The sequence below is a fragment of the Arachis ipaensis genome, chromosome B01 (assembly GCF_000816755.2).
Source record: "Arachis ipaensis cultivar K30076 chromosome B01, Araip1.1, whole genome shotgun sequence".
Lineage (NCBI taxonomy): Eukaryota > Viridiplantae > Streptophyta > Magnoliopsida > Fabales > Fabaceae > Arachis > Arachis ipaensis.
Genome location: NC_029785.2, coordinates 33,229,634 through 33,247,032, shown reverse-complemented (window position 1 = coordinate 33,247,032; position 17,399 = coordinate 33,229,634). Strand labels below are relative to the sequence as shown.

The window sequence follows — 17,399 nt, the reverse complement described above, 5'->3', positions numbered from 1 at the left end:
TAGTATTAGAAAGATATTTATTTACTAAATTATGCCAAATATACTATTAATAGATCAGTTAGATGTTAAAATAAGTTTGTTAGTTTTGCTAGATTCTTTTAGATTAGTTAGAACTACTTGTGCATCCAGTTGTAAATATAAGCCAACATCAGATTCAATAAAAAGTAAGCCATTCATTTTTCTTTTCCCAAGTCAAGTTTAGTATGACATCTGATGGAATTATCTCTCTCTAATTTTCCTTCTGCAACGAACGTCACACTCCACAACCCATTTTCTCTTCAATTTTTTCTAAGAAAATCTCTTTCTTGCCGTTCTTTGCTTTTTTTTTTTCACTTTCCCTTTTTTCAATTCAAAGTGACCCATAAAAAGTTTTTGTAACACCTTAAAGGCACAGGATTCGATGGTCTCAAAATGTTTGGACCATTAAATGGTCCCATAACAAAACATATTTTTTAAGTTTTTTTAACAACTGCTACATAGTCCTTTAACTAATTTTAATTACAAATTAATTCCATATATTTTATTTAATTATAAAAACGATTTTTTTATTTTTTAAATAATTATTTTATCATAAATCTATCATGTTCATTAACAATCAAAAACAAAAACAATAGCGAATTAGATCTTCCATTGATCTTAATAAATTTTTTCATTATTCTAATCGATTAAAAGAATTAATTTGATCTGTCACGTTCGTCACGAATCATAAAATCGTGTTTCATTGGAAACCAATCGATTGGAATTTCAAAACAATCGATTGAATTACAACTCAATCGATTGGATTACAGTTTATCACAAAACAATCGATTGAAAATTGCCAAAAGCATGATTTTAGCATAAATCAATCGATTGGTCGTAAGACCCAATCGATTGTTTATACCTTCCAATCGATTGAATAATTGAAAACAACCTAGGGTCTCACCAAAACAATCGATTGCTTTTGTGACTCAATCGATTGTTTTCACCCAAACAATATAAATTTGCCAATTTCAATCGATTGGTTTGTGCTATCCAATCGATTGAAATGTGTGTTTGCAACTAGAGCCTAGAGGTCTCACTATTCAATCGATTGGTTATGTTACCCAATCGATTGAACTTTGCACGTGACTTCCAATTCAATCGATTGGTTTGAGAATTCAATTGATTGGAAAGTGATGTAAATGTGTTTTTTTCGGCATTCAATCGATTGATATTGTAATCCAATCGATTGAAATTTCAAATTCGATATATATTAAACCCAAACCATGGGTATTCATTCTTCTGTAACGTTTTAAAATAACACGGTGCCCCATTTCTGCACCTCTCTCCTCTCTTATCGAATCCAGAAAGCGTCTTCTTCTTCTCTCTTCTTCTTCTCCAATTCCTTACAAAATCCACCAAATCAATATCCCCAAAATGGCCAGAACCAAGAACACGAAAAGAGCCAGGGTTGAGGGAGAAAGCTCTGCTTCCGCTAGACTGGTTCCTTCATCACATTACATGGCAAGGTGGCTGCCGTCTCCAAGGACACTGAACAACTATGTGGAGAAGTTCGAGTCAAGGGCAATTGTTCCTCCCAGGTACATAACAGCCGAGTTCATTCAAGGTAGACATTATAACTTGGTTTGGAATGCTTTGCAAACACAACACTTAACTGATTTTGTACAAATTAAGGATGATTATTACCCGAACTTGGTTAGGGCTGTTTATAATACTTTAAATTATGTTGTTCCTCAACCTAATGAAGAGGGTGAGGAGGTAATGCCGCTGATTGAGTTTGATTTAGGGTCAAGTCATTATAGAGTTACTTTGCAAGAACTAGCTGAACAATAGAATTTAGTTTATCATGGGGAAAAATTTACTGGAGGTATTGGGACAGATGAGGAATGGGGTGAATATAATAGGTTGGTTGGTTTGCAGAGTCTACAGTATGAGAATCCACAAATGGATGCTAGAGATAATATAAGTTGCAGTGGGTTGGGTAATGAGCAGCGTATATTGATGTATTTGTTTTCATACATGTTGATTCTAAGAAAACATAATCATGGAATCTTGTTTAACAAAGATATTCTAGTGCTTTGAGCTATGGTGACTGGAAAGGAGATAAATTGGCCTTATTTTATGGTTCATCATATGCTTGAAATGAAGAAAGGAAAATCAAGTGTTGGTTTAGGATATGCTTGCCATTGGACCAAGATTTTCAACTGGCTTGGAATTGACTTGAGAGAAGAGAAGAGTGTCGTCTTGAGTAATGTAGCCAAGATTGATGACAGCACTCTAAGACAGATGGGAAGAGATCCGAATGCCCAAGAACCTTAGGTCCAAGGACAACCACAAGACCCTGAGGTGCAAGCACAATCACAGGAACCCCCCCACCACCCCCTCCTTCACCAACAATACGAGATTTGATGGATGAATTGCGAAGCATGAGAGTATATATGGAGGAGCAATTTGTTGATATGAGGCAGCGTCAAGACAGGCAAACTGAAGCTATCAATCGTCAAGGAGAAGAAATTGATCTTCTATACACAAATCTAGGCATCACAAATCCAAGGGGCATCATCCCAAGGCCTGGACCATAAAGAAATTTTGTCGAAGAATGAAGAAATTCTTATATCAGTTATGAATGTGTCATTGTGTATATGATATTTGGGTTGTTTTTGTTTGAGACTTATGTTTGGAAATTTGATGAAGTTGGCTTATTAAAATCATTGTATGAAGGATCTAAATTTACTGTATTTTTTACTATCAGTTGGCAGGTTTTGTGGTTTGAAATTGACGTTTTGATTGTATTGTTATTGTTTTCTGTCTCAAAATCGTAATATCTCATCTTAGCATGATTTTTAGTTTGCAGGGGTGTTTACTATACATGACTTTTTCTCTCTTGGTTCTGTTGATTTGTAGAATTTTTTTCAATCCTTTATCATGCATTTTAAGGACTCTATAACTCAACACTGTTCCAATCGATTGTTTTGATAATGTAATCGATTAGAGTGAACTTAATTACTGTATCAATCGATTGGTTTTTTATTCAATCGATTGAATTTGCCTCAATTTCATTTTCAATCAATTTGGTTTTTAATTCAATCAATTGGATTTGTCTCAATTTCATTTTCAATCGATTGTATTGTTATTGTAATCGATTGACCTACACTTAATTACTGGTTCAATCGATTGTTTTCTAAATTCAATCGATTGAATTATCTTCAATTTCAAAAACAATTGATTGTATTGTTATTGTAATCGATTGACCTACACTTAATTGGTTCAATCGATTGTTTTGTAAATTCAATCGATTGAATTATCCTCAATTTCAAAAGCAATCGATTGTATTGTTATTGTAATCGATTGAAGTACACTTAATTACTGATTCAATCGATTGTTTTCTAAGTTCAATCGATTGAAGTATCAAAAATTATTATTTCAATTGATTGGTGGGGGCTTGAGTACGTATAGTAAGTTAGTAACTATCAAACGAGTTTTGAAGCTATTTTTATTTAATTATTAATGCGTCTTGAAGTATTAATATTGTTATTTGAGTATTTATCTACTTAAAAATAATTATAGATAAGATATAATCATATGAATAAATTAAATTTACTTTGTTAAATTGTAAATAAAAATCAAGATAAAATTTGATTTGTATTTGATTTTAACCAAAAGATAAGATATCTTAATCATTTAAGATTATTCACTTAATTTAAATTTTTTTATAAAAGATAGAATTAAAATTTGGTTATCTTTTTCGGGTGTATATATATGTGTTCAATCCGAATAATTTTTGTATACGTTGACAAATTCTTTTAAGTATTACTCATACAATATTCTTCAGTTGTCTATAATCATGGATATCCCTCCTAAAGAAGATTCAGTCCTTAATGATGCATGTAATACACAGAATATGTCACTGGCTACAGACTGCGATCTTATCACAGTTAATTTTGGTGATCAAATTGGAACTACAATTCCTAGTGCTAAGGTAAGACGTAATCGATTTTTAAATTTTAGTAGAATGTATTATGAGTAATTTAATCTTTTATGTTTTCTTTCTACAGGATGACCTAGTTATCAATGACGGTGTTATTCAAAGCAAGAATCTAAACAAAAGTGAAGAATTGTTTAGTAAAGTAGAAGAGGTCCTCCGTAGCATGGAGGTAATTTAATTTGACAACCAGTAATGCAATTGATATTATGTCATACAATCTATATAGTATAAATATTTTTTCTCGCTCTTTTTGTATTTTCACATTTATATGTCATTATTTTACCTAAAATCTTTGCAGATAATGAGAGTTGTAAACATGGTTCGGGACGAACAGATTGATAAAATTCTTGAATCTGTAAGCCGCATTGAGACAATGATTTCACAACTCAGTCTGAACAATGATTTCGAGACTCCGACCAAGCTTTCTGTACAAAATACACGTTCATTCTCAAATAGATTGAAGGCTAAGAGTTCGCCTATCGATATTCATACTGCTATATCAGACGATGAGGATGATCTTATCGAACTGGACAAGAGGTCTTTTCTTCACGATGATGCGTTCAAAATTGATATCAATATGGACAACCCAGTATCCCCAACTATAAGAGCCGCAACAAAAAAGAAAAATATATCAAAGGTAATGCATGTTCATTAATGGACAACAACTCATAATTTTTACTATTATATTCTTTAAATGATAATAAGAATTTACAGAATCTATTTCTTTTTAGGGAAATACCACTATGGGGATACAGAAAAAATTACCCTTCATATCCCTAGGCGGAATTAGAAAGCCAAAGATTGAGTCCAAATCATCCAATAAATCAAAGGCATCTTATGCACTGAGCCAATCCACAAGTGGTTATAGAAGACCTATTTATTTCTTTTCCATTATGGACGTAATTACCACTTAGACACCACATCTTTAAATATCTAGTCTCTTGTGAGTACTGCTAATTAATCATATAGTTGTGTATTGCTAATATTTTGCTGTCAAACATTCGTAGTCAATGCAGTGTAAATTTATGCCAACTCCAACCATGCGTCTTTTGGAAGATCAGATAAAGGCATGTGCATATGCATTTTCAGCCTCGCTAGATCCATCGTAAGTTAATATGATATTATATTTGTTGTAGGTGAATGAGGACCAATCTAATGTGTTTTTGGTTTTTAACTGATACAGGGAAGAACTTGTTGTAACAGATACAATCAGAGCAATTAGATCAGACTTTGAACATTTCATACCTGACAGAACCATTATTGATAAGGTACACAAATAATCTATTCATTAAACAACATCTGATTATTCGCACGAACGAGTACTATATTTGGATTATTTCTCAGATTCTTGAATTAGCGGCATTGAGATGCACTGATGACCAATCTGATGTAAGTTTCAAGACAACGTGGCAACTTCCACCGAGATTTGTGGTATGTGGATATAACCCCTAACAAGATAATTTTACTTATTATAAGTTATAAATGTAATGCTGATATAGAATCATACTTTATCATGTACTAACAGTTATATTCGTTTTGCATTAATGAATTAGGTGGATGCCTTCAGCAAGAAAAATTTAGAGAAGAAGATGGAACATTATATTTATAAATTTATGCAACATACTCCTGATTTAAAATTTGTAAGATTTATTTTTCTGGATATTCATGGCTGGATGTAGTTTTTATCATTAACAAACATATCTCACGGGTAAATTTTATTGTCTAGATATATGTTCCTATTCAAGAGGGTAATCACTGGTATCTAATGGTAATCTCGGTTTGTGATCGCACAATCTATCACTTGGACACCCATCTTAATGATGACAGAATTCACTACCGTGAACGTGTTATCAAGGCACTAGTAAGGATTTAAAAATTTTTTTACTAAGATTATTTGCTGATATTTTGTTTTTATTATCTAACTAGTTAAATGAAATTAGGCAAACCTACTGGAGCAAGTCATTAAGTCAAACTTTTACAAAGATGATGGCATTCAAGAGTATAATAAACAATTTCATGACTACAAAATTACAAGGCCAGATGATTTACCTCAATATAGTTTAAGCTTGAACTCTGCAACTTGGGTGATGAATTGGATGGATATGACTTTTGAGTTTAAACCAAATGGTAACAATAAGGTGCGCATTTGTAAAACAACTCTCTAATATTTACTTACCATTTTTTGTACTAATTTATAGTGAATAAATTGCAGCTTGAGGATCACGATATTCGCATGATAACCGCTATTCATATACTCCGAAGTCGGATCAACCATAAGAAGTCACAAATAATAACGTCGGTCGATGAGTTTTGGAATTTGTACGCAAACCATGAGATGTAAATATTATAGTAGTAATCTAGATAAAATTTAATACTTTGGTTATTGCCTATTTATTTGGTATGTTTGATGGATGTACTTCTTTAGTTATTTTTCATAGACTTCTTAAATAGATATTTATTGTTTTGTGGCTTTCACAATTTTTCTCTATTTCTACGCAATATATAGATATTTTAGTTCTAAAAACTCATATTATTTTGATGAAGTAATGTTATTTTTATTTATTATTTCAACAACAATGACATGCAAATATTATGTCTTGTGAATTATATTTTATTTTATGTAATTAATTTCTTTTTATTTGTTTGTATTCTATTTTGTAATTTTCATTTTATCAATTGATTTGACCTCTCTATTTTAATTAAATTTATATATATTGCTAATAAATAAAAAAATCTAGATAACGATAAACATAAAAATAATTAATCATGATTACTATATATTGCATTTGGAAAGAGATACTTTTCTAAAAGTGAGGTAGCCATTTTTAGGTAATTTACTATATATTTATATTTTGTATGTAATTCGTGGCTCATGCATTATCTTCAATCAAAAGATACAAACATGATTAATAATATATATTTTAAATAATCATGTTTATAGAAGGTCAAAATTCATAACCCAATTAATAAGCCTTTAGTTTGCATTAATGATAATGAATACGTACACGCTGCAGTAAATTGGGTTGGTTTGGTTATGTTCGATTTTTCAATCATTCGGAAAATGTAAAATTCTCGACATTCTTACGTAATAAAATTAAGCCATAATACGAACATATGAATCATTGTATGAAAAACTACAACTGTAAAAAAATTGACTAGGTCATAGCAATAAGAATAACGGTGGTGGAAAGCACCAACTATTATCAATCAATCACAACTTCGCTACGATGTATATATATCAGGTGATTTAAAACTCTGTCTTTTAAAAATTAAAACAAAATAAATTAGAACAGCAAACCAGAAATATAAATTACATAATGAACCTGAGTCAGAAAAATCAAGAAGCAATAAGAAAAGCAAAAAGGAACTGAATCAGAAATAGAACCAAAATGAATGTAAAATATAAACAAACTAATTTAAAAAAATTTTCATACGGTGCACCAATTCCACAAATTCTTCCTCTTTCACATTATCCTTTCCTGTGTTATCATTAAGTAAACAAAAAGTACAGAATCAACTCTAAATCAAAATTACCCTAAATCAAAACAGAACAAAATGTTCTTAATTAAAAAATAAAATCAGAATCAACAACTAATTAGAATCAATAAGACTGAACTATAACTAAATAAAATAGAATCAGAACAAAAAAAAAAAAAAAAACAAAACCTGAGGCTTAGGGAAGAACTTTCTATGTTAGGGACTTCCTTTGAGCTTGAACACGGAACATTGAATAATGAATAGTTAACAACAGAACAATAATCAGAGCAAGTTCAGTAAATCAACAACAAATTGTTCTTCTGGTTTCTTTTCTTTCAAACACCAAATAATCCAAAGATAAGAAGCAGAACCAATAACATGGCCAAAGTTAAGCTTGTCCTACCATTAAAATCAGATGGAATTGTGCCAGAAAAATTGGTGCCAAAGAGAAATGATTGAGAGTATGTATGAGACTGAGGAATCGGGAATGGGGCTCGAGAGGAGGGCAAGGGCTTCACATCACTTAGGACGACACTACGTGACGGCAAGGAGTGGTGGCGATGGGTGCGATTTCCATGGCTGGCTTCGCAACGAAAAGGGTTGATTTCCTTGGTGGAGGCTAGGGCATTTTGTTGATGAGTAAGGAGTAAAGAAGGAGTTGGAGAAGGGATCTAAACGCGAGCGATCCCCTTTTTTCCTTTCAACTTCTATACGGCGTCATTTATAATAAACAGGTCGGGTTCCGGTCCGGTTTAATCGGCCAGTTTTTGGCCGGTTCATAATAATTTGTGTCCGGTTGTTAGAACAACAGTTTCTACTAGTAAACCGAACCGTCTAAGCTCCGGTTTACGGTCAGACCGTTCGACCGCCTGATCCGGTCCAGTTTTTCGACTAAGCTTTCTAATAGTTTATTTGGGTTTTCTATTGACTTTTTGGCCAGTTCAACGGTTTGTGTCCAGTTTTTAGAACAACGATTTCTGCTAGTAAACCGAACTGCCTAAGCTTCCGGTTTTTTGTCAGACCGGTTCGATTGCCCGGTCCCCTCCGGTCTAGTTTTCCGACTAAGCTTTCTAATAGTTTTTTTGGGTTTTCTATTTGACCGGTTCAGTTCGATTCTGGCTTTTAGTGGCAAAACCGAAAACTGAACCACAAAAAAAAAACAGTAAAATATAATTTTTCGGTTTTCGGTTTATTCGGTTTTCAATTTTTGGGTTTGATTAGTCGGTTTTGTTCAGTCTGGATCGGTTTTGAGCACCCTTAGTCAATGAGAGACATGGTGAATAATGAAAAGTGTAAGTGATAACACTTTTTTTTCGTATTTAAATTACTTTTAGTCAGAAAGAAGGAAGAGGTCGTGGAGGCGCAATCAACAATGGACGTTATCGGTAGAACCCTAATTTACAGACTTTGAAGATTTGTTTTTCTGATTCTGATTCTGAATGAGGAACGAAGGGGGGAGGGAGTTAGGGGAAGGGGGGTTGACGCGTTACGCGTTTGGTGTTGTTTTTAATCAGACCGGCGTCCTTTTATTGAACCGGTCGGATAGCACGATCCAGTGAAATCGGCCGGTTCAACGATTTTCAACAGTTTTCAATCTGACGATTTTAAATACTAGACCAGACTGTTTATATTGCCGGTTTGAGCGATTTTTTTACACTTTTTCGCAAACCGATATTCAGTTGACAATTATTTCATCTAAAAAGCATACGCATGACTATTGGAAGAATATATATAATTTCATTAATATAGTGCAAAAAAATAAATAAACACAAATATGGAACTGATTCATTCCGCAAAAATATTTACTATATATGGAGGTGGCTAATTATCACTATCTAACTCAGCTGTCGGTTCTGGATATACGTTGCCATCATCCGAACCATTAGCTTCATCTTCAATAACGTTGTTGTCAATGTCCTTTTTCCAAGGACATGTTGTCTTCTTATGTCCTTCCATTTGACAAACACTACAACGTTGCCGCTTCTTCCTAGATGGTTGTCTTGAGCCTACACCGCTTTGATGCACATACGGATTGCTACTTTTAGCTACACCTGACTGGGGTTGATTAGTGCCTTCGTCTGCAGCCTTGTAAGATGAGTACAATCCCATAATTAGGTCACGTGTCTCTTCATATCTCTCTGGTACTTTAGCAGCAACAGCAGCCAATTGTTTAGAAAATTCCATCAAGGCACTTTGACGACTAATAACAACAGCATCCCTCATGAACCCACTTGGATCATTGAGTGCTGATTTAACCTTTTTTGTCCATCTATCCAATACCAATGACCGGGGAATCTCACAAATGTCTCTGTCAACCAGAACTTTCACAATATGTTCGCATGGAATTCCAAATGACTCCATTCTTAAATAGGTACACATGAAGATCATTTCTTCTTGATAAAAATCAACGGTCCACATAAAATCGGGCCTCCCATGCTTACACATAATGTACTTTATGCAATCATCGTTATTCTCTATGTTTAGCACCCGCATTGATCCAGCTCTAAAGAGAAATGGCTGAAAGAAAAGAAATATCTCATGAGTGTTGGTGCACGAATTGTGAATCAAACCTTTCAGCAGAGCTCCTCACCCCCAACAATGGGGTTTAGAGACTCATGCCGTCAGAGAATACAAAGTTTAGATCTAAAATGTCATGATATATAAAATAAGTCTCTAAAAGTTGTTTAAATATTAAACTAGTAGCCTAGGGTTACAAAATATGAGTGGACTATGAGGGATGATGCAGAGATCCACTTCTGGGGCCCACTTGGTGTGTGCTGGGGCTGAGAATTAAGTGAGTCACGTGCAGAGGCCATTTGTGGAGTTGAACGCCAGTTTTTATGCCAGTTTGGGCGTTCAACTCCAGCTTTTGATCCTTTTCTGGCGCTGGACGCCAGAATTGGGCAGAGAACTGGCTTTGAACGCCAGTTTACGTCATCTATCCTTGTGCAAAGTATGGACTATTATATATTTCTGGAAAGCCCTGGATGTCTACTTTCCAATGCAATTGGAAGCATGCCATTTCGAGTTCTGTAGCTCCAGAAAATCCACCTTGAGTGCAGGGAGGTCAGAATCCAACAGCATCAGCAGTCCTTTTTCAGCCTGAATCAGATTTTTGCTCAGCTCCTTCAATTTCAGCCAGAAAAATACCTGAAATTACAGAAAAACACACAACTCATAGTAAAGTCCAGAAATATGAATTTTTCCTAAAAACTACTAGAAATAGACTAAAAACTAACTAAAACATACTCTAAACTATATGAAATTATCCCCAAAAAGCGTATAAAATATCCGCTCATCAAGTGTATAACTCAGCAGCATATCTCTCTAGCAGCTCTATACAAGTCTGCATGACGGGCACCCCACGTGTAGATTCATAATCAGCATTAAATTCTTTAAAGCGCAAGTGTGCAACACACCTTTGAAAATGCTCTACAAAACTTATCAAATCATACCGCGACCCCACATACCTTGCGACAACTGAGTGTAAACCTTCACATCTTGAAGTAGTTCTAAAGCCAGCAAAGAATTTTCCTCTTATATATGCAGTAGCCCACATATGCTTCTCTTCGTACATGTTGATCACCCACGGCTTATCCTCAAGGCCAAATTCTTCAATAAGATGAACCCACTTATGCTTAAACACGGGAATCTCGTAGTCTCCCAACATGATTTTTCTGAATTTAGATGTAAACGATAGATTTCCAACATTGCTAGTTGCATTTCGAATAAGGTGCCAAGCGCATAATCTATGTCTAACTTTGAAAAATACAACTCTCACTGCATTCCTAATCGCCATGGCCCCATCTGTTATTATTGAGGTCAGGGTCTTGCCCTTCATTGCAAACATGAGCTGACACAGGAGCCAAATATATGTATCAGTAGTTTCATCCACAACTAACGCAGCAGCAAAAACAATTGTTTGGTTGTGGTGGTTAACCCCGCTGAATATGACTAATGGACAACTATACTTGTTCTTCTTGTACGTAGCATCAAAAGCAATAACATCCCCGAACAGTCGGTAGTCTAGTTGGCTAATCCCATTAGACCAGAACAAGTTACATAACAAACCTCTTGAATCATGACATGCCTTGAAATATAATTGTGGATCCTTCAACCGCATAGCCTCCAACTTCTTCAACACTCGTGCTGCATCACTAGGAATTTGACGCCTTTGCCGAGCAATCTCATTGTACATATCTCTGGGACCATAGCCAACAAATTCATACCCGCCTGCTTGACTAGCTAGAAGACCAAATATCTGCGAAGTGCTAATCCCTGACTTTAGCATGTTCATCATTTACATAATATCTGCCTCTAACATTTTTCTGTGGGCAGGCAACATAGCACTGAATTGTGTATCCAATAGATCATGGTTGTGTTCGTCAGAGAAATAAAAGATATGCCACCTTCCAGTTTCTGGTACAAATTTAACATCCATTCGAGCTTCACATCTAGTTCTTGTTTCCAATCTAGGCTCCTTCTTCCTTTTTTCCATCGTGTAATATTTCTCCTCCCTGAATCCTTGCCTATGACATACAAACTTTTGTTTGTAAATCTCGCCAACACTATTCTTGAAGGTCTTGCTCTTCCTTGCACTAAAGCCCTTAGACTTTGAGTACTTCAGATAAAAATCAAATGCAAGCTGCAAAGTAGAAAAGTGATATTTGCTAATTTCATCCGTAAAATTTTTACTAAAATTCAAAGTTGTAATGTCTTGCACGGAGTCAACCGCATAAGCAGCTTCAAGGATATCTTCTGACTGATTAGATTCAGAAAAATACGCTCCCTCAGTAAATTCATCTCTGAAATCTTGTTCGAATTCATTCTGTTCATCCATCATATATTGGTCACTTACTAGCTCTTCTTGTTGGTTAAAGTCATCGTCCTCCTGGTATTTCTCATTCATCTCAGTGTTCTTAAATATACCTGACATCTTAAAAATGTCCAATGAAAAAAAAATCAGTACACTCCGTCTTATAACATTACATAAAATAGATAGATTCTAATATTGCTAGCAGGGATGGATCCAAAGATTTTAATATGGAAGTGCCAATTTTTATATAATTTTTTTAATCTATAAAAATAATTAACATATAGTTATTGGAGTTAGTTTTTTAACCATGGTTCTGAAAATCGAACCGGACCGGCCGGTTCAGCCGGATTAACCGGAAATCGGTCACCTAGCCAGTCCGGGTAAGGTCAGAAACCGTCTGGCGAAAAATCGGTCAAAAAACCAATCGAACCGGCAGTTAACCGGTGAACCAAATTGAACCGTCCAGTTTTTTAACGGTTTTTGGTTTGAAAATAAAAATGCTAAACGGCGTCGTTTCAGGAGTTTTTTTTTAAAAAAAAAAAGAAAAAAAAGGGCTAAACGCCTAAACGAGTAAATGAAGCCCTAAATCCTTAATGTTCACAGAAATCACCCAGATCCCAGAACTCCAGAAGCCAGAAGAGAAAAAGAATCACTGAAAAAGCAGTTCACCACCCACAGTTCCACCGCCATCGCCACCGCATCCCGCAGCCACAGCAGCGACGACGTTGACCACGGCAACCACCACGGCGTCCTGTTTCATCACCGAACTCGCCCCCTGTTGCGTCGTCGCCGAGCTCGCCTCCTGTTGCGTCGTCACCGAGCTCGCCTCCTGTTGCGTCGTTGCCGAGCTCGCCTCCTCTTCCGTCGTCGCTGTTACTCGCCGCCGGTAATACTCTGTTATTCACTTATTCTATTATTCCTCCTTGCTGCTTCATGATTTGTGGTTTTTGATTTGCTGAGGTTATTTGAATTTGTTTGCTGCTTCATGGTTTTGTGGTTTTTGATTTGCTGAGGTTATTTGAATTCGTTTGCTGCTTCATGGTTTTGGGTTTTGATTTGCTGAGGTTATTTGAATTTGTTTGCTGCTTCATGGTTTTGTGGTTTTTGATTTGCTGAGGTTATTTGAATTTGTTTGCTGCTTCATGGTTTTGGTTTTTGATTTGTTGAGGTTATTTGAATTTGTTTACTGCTTCATGATTTTGGTTGCTGAATTATTTATTTGTTCATGGTTTTCTGAAGTTATTTTCTGGCCTTTGATTTTTTGATTGTTACAGATAGAACAATCACAAAGTAACCCACAGCCACAAGATAATGCTAAGAAATGATTGAGCAATCTGGAGCAGTTTTTGTAGGCGATCACGCCCTCTGTGCCTGCTCAGTATCTTTCTATGGTTAGTTTTCAGTAACTAGCTGGCAAGTTTTGGCTGGAATTTTTAATAGTTGTGGCTGGGTTAGGGAATAAATCGTTTCTTTAACTAAGTTATGTAATTTATTGTAGTATTGTCATTGTTTGTAACAGATAGATTTAATGGCTGGTGTGACAATAAGGAGTAACATTTTGAAGGTTTGAATAGGATCAATGAATAGAAAGGAGAAGTGAGTTTCTCATCCATAAAGAAGTAAGCTAGTAAATGATTATTTGGTATTTGATTATTGACAGATTTCCATTATTTACAAGTCATATGACAGATTTCCTTTATTTTAATGTGGTTTACGGATTTGATTCTCATTCATTGTTTTTGTTTTTAGCCATTTGCTTGTCTTTCGAAACGAATAATTGGAAAATTAGAGATTCTATATACTGACCTCGATTTTGTAATCAAAATGATGGATTGTTTTCTGAACACTACAATGAAAAAAATTGATTGGACCTTTGCTGATTGCTGCAACAGTGATTGTCAATTAACGATGAACAAAAAGTGGATATTAAATAGACGGATAAAAAATGAAAAAAAATTAGATATTGAGTAGATGGATGTTCGAAAGAAAAAAGGCTGGAATTTTTTATCATCAACGAGAATGATACACGATTTCAATGGTGGAATTGAATAATTGGTGATGGATTATTCACCAATTTATAATGTTAATATTAAGGAAAAGATAAGATTATAGTATCTAAATCAAAATAAAACCTTAAAAAAGGAAGATAGAATTTTAAAGATAAGATAGTTTCTAAAATCGAAAATAAGATTGAAATAGGGGTAATACATCGCCTTCCAATCGATTGAATTTTCATGCCAATCGATTGAATTGGAATTCATATACACAACCAATCGATTGAAATCGGCAAATCTATATTGTTTGGGTGAAAACAATCGATTGAGTCACAAAAGCAATCGATTGTTTTGGTGAGACCCCAGGTTGTTTTCAATTATTCAATCGATTGGAGGGTATAAACAATCGATTAAATTACAAAAATCCAATTTTTATTCATCATTCAATCGATTGGGTCATATGACCAATCGATTGATTATGCGAACATCATGCTTTTGGCAATTTTCAATCGATTGTTTTGTGATAAACTATAATCCAATCGATTGAGTTGTAATTCAATCGATTGTTTTGACATTCCAATCAATTGATTTTCAATGAAACACGATTTTATGATTCGTGGCGGATCAAATTAATTCTTTTAATCGATTGGAATAATGAAAAAATTTATTAGGATCAATGGAAGATCTAATTCATTATTGTTTTTGTTTTTGATTGTTAATGAACATGATAGATTTATGATAAAATAATTATTTAAAAAATAAAAAATTGTTTTTATAATTAACTAAAATATATGGGATTAATTTGTAATTAAAATTAGTTAAAGGACTATGTAGCAATTGTTAAAAAAACTTAAAAAACATGTTTTGTTATGGGACCATTTAATGGTCGAAACATTCTGGGACCACCGAATCCTGAGCCCACCTTAATATTCAAACCTTTATACTCAAGTCATAAGTTAATAATAATAAGATGATACGACTTTTAAACTTTAAAGTAAATTATAATATATAATTATATATGAGTTGAAATGAAGTATTAAGAAAAAGTCTAAAAAGAATAAGCAAATCGAAACGCTCACGTATCGCTAAAACATAAGATAAAACGTATTCAAATAGCAAATCACGTTAAGGTATAATGATAAAGACATAAGTATAATAGCCACTAGTCGTGAGCTGCGAAGTTTAGGTCGACTAGGGTATAGAAATAAAATCAATTGACAACAGTAGTTTTCTATTTCTCCCAAAATATACATCAAGACGTCTATAGACAAGTTTTCAAAAGAATTAAATAGATACATAGCATAAGTTTTTCAAAATGAATATGGAAAAAAATCTAAACAAAATAAGCCGAGAATCCAATGATCTCCGCCATCTTTCAGATAAACCACAGCTCACTGCTGAGTACCTGGATCTGCCACTACAAGATTTATGCTTGTTTATGGGAATTTTTTTGTGGAAGTTTTAAAAAACCTCCATAATATATTTTATTTATGGCAAAATTTAAAACCACCATTGATTAAAGCTAGTTTAAATTTTTAAGCCCAATTTTCTAAACCAATAGCCAGTTGCTAACCTACTCTGGATTAAACCCAAACCAATTTAACTCTAAACAAGAACTTATCCAACAAAATTCGAAGAGGAAGAAGAGGAAGAATGAAACTCTAGATCTACTCGCCGCCGCGTATTCATCTCTTCGCCATTGTCACCATCAAGCTCGCCGTAGCGTCTGAGATCAGAGGGAGAGTAACCAGCAATACCCGTGACACCATCCTTGCCGAGGTCCAGGAGCAGGTTTCCATCCTCAACTCCACTTTCTCATGGAAGGAGTCAGATCGAGCCGCCGCCAAGCGCGCCACTCACGCGCTCGCCGATCTTGCCAAAAACGGTAAATCCTCCGTTCCTCTTCCTCGATCTCCTAGCGTGTTACTCCCTTTGTTTCGATTTTTGGCAAATTCGGCCATACATGTATCTAGGTGTAAATCCTTTAGTGGTTATGTCTTGCAGAGGAAGTGGTGAACGTGATTGTCAAAGGAGGAGCTATTCCGGCTTCATTATCTCCAGTGTTTTTGAAATGCTCTGTATATAGTTTATTCTTTATTATCTCTAGTGTTTTTGGATCTCAGTTGTTGTTCTGTTTTTTGTACCCTTTGCTTGTGTGTGTTTGTTTTTCTCATTTTCTCTTTTTCTTATGTGACTATTGCATTACTCATTGCCAATATATAGTTGCATTTTCTAACTTTTCTCCTTGTACGAATCTTCCTTCTCATTAATCCGATGTCAAATATAGTGCCTTTAATATTTAAAAATATATATATTTATGTTACATGTCAATTCATATAGCACCGAATGAATGTCAGTGATTGATTCTATTTATATATATTTAATTTAAGAAGCTTGTGTTTTGTGTTGTTGTAGTAGTGTTTGACCTGAGAAGATGCATATGTGATGAGCGGATAATTTATATGCTTTTTGGCATTATTTTTACATAGTTTTTAGTATGATTTAGTTAGTTTTTAGTATATATTTATTAGTTTTTAAATAAAAATCACATTTCTGGACTTTACTATGAGTTTGTGTGTTTTTTTGTGATTTCAGGTATTTTCTGGCTGAAATTGAGGGACTTGAGCAAAAATCAGATTCAGAGGTTGAAGAAGGACTGCAGATGCTGTTGGATTCTGACCTTCCTGCACTCAAAGTGATATTTCTGGAGCTACAGAACTCCAAATGGCGTGCTCTTAATTGCGTTGGAAAGTAGACATCTAGGGCTTTCCAGCAATATATAATAGTATATACTTTGCCCGAGTTTAGATGACGCAAACTGGCGTTCAACGCCAGTTCCATGTTGCATTCTGGAGTTAAACGCCAGAAACAGGTTGCAAGGTGGAGTTAAACGCCAGAAACAGGTTATAAACTGGCGTTCAACTCCAAGAGAAGCCTCTACACGTGTAAAGCTCAATGCTCAGTCCAAGTACACACCAAGTGGGCCCCAGAAGTGGATTTCTGCATCATTTACTCATTTTTGTAAACCCTAGTAACTAGTCTGATATAAATAGGACTTTTTACTATTGTATTTACATCTTCGGATCATCTTTGATCAGTTTTATGCTATCTTAGACCTTTTTGGGGGCTGGCCATTCGGCCATGCCTG

General features: G+C 34.6%; 2 protein-coding genes across 2 annotated transcripts; both read right to left on the bottom strand.

The window, feature by feature from the left end:
• Nucleotides 10,740-11,741, bottom strand: LOC107605194 (protein FAR1-RELATED SEQUENCE 5-like). The gene has a single exon (XM_016306979.1). It carries the CDS (start codon nt 11,739-11,741, stop codon nt 10,740-10,742), a length of 1,002 nt encoding a protein of 333 aa, XP_016162465.1.
• On the bottom strand, nt 11,742-13,017 carry LOC107605183 (putative protein FAR1-RELATED SEQUENCE 10). Its single transcript, XM_016306970.1, has 2 exons — nt 12,927-13,017; nt 11,742-12,370 (listed from the first exon to the last, which is right to left on the bottom strand). The coding sequence occupies exons 1-2, from the start codon at nt 13,015-13,017 to the stop codon at nt 11,742-11,744; spliced, it is 720 nt and encodes a 239-aa protein (XP_016162456.1).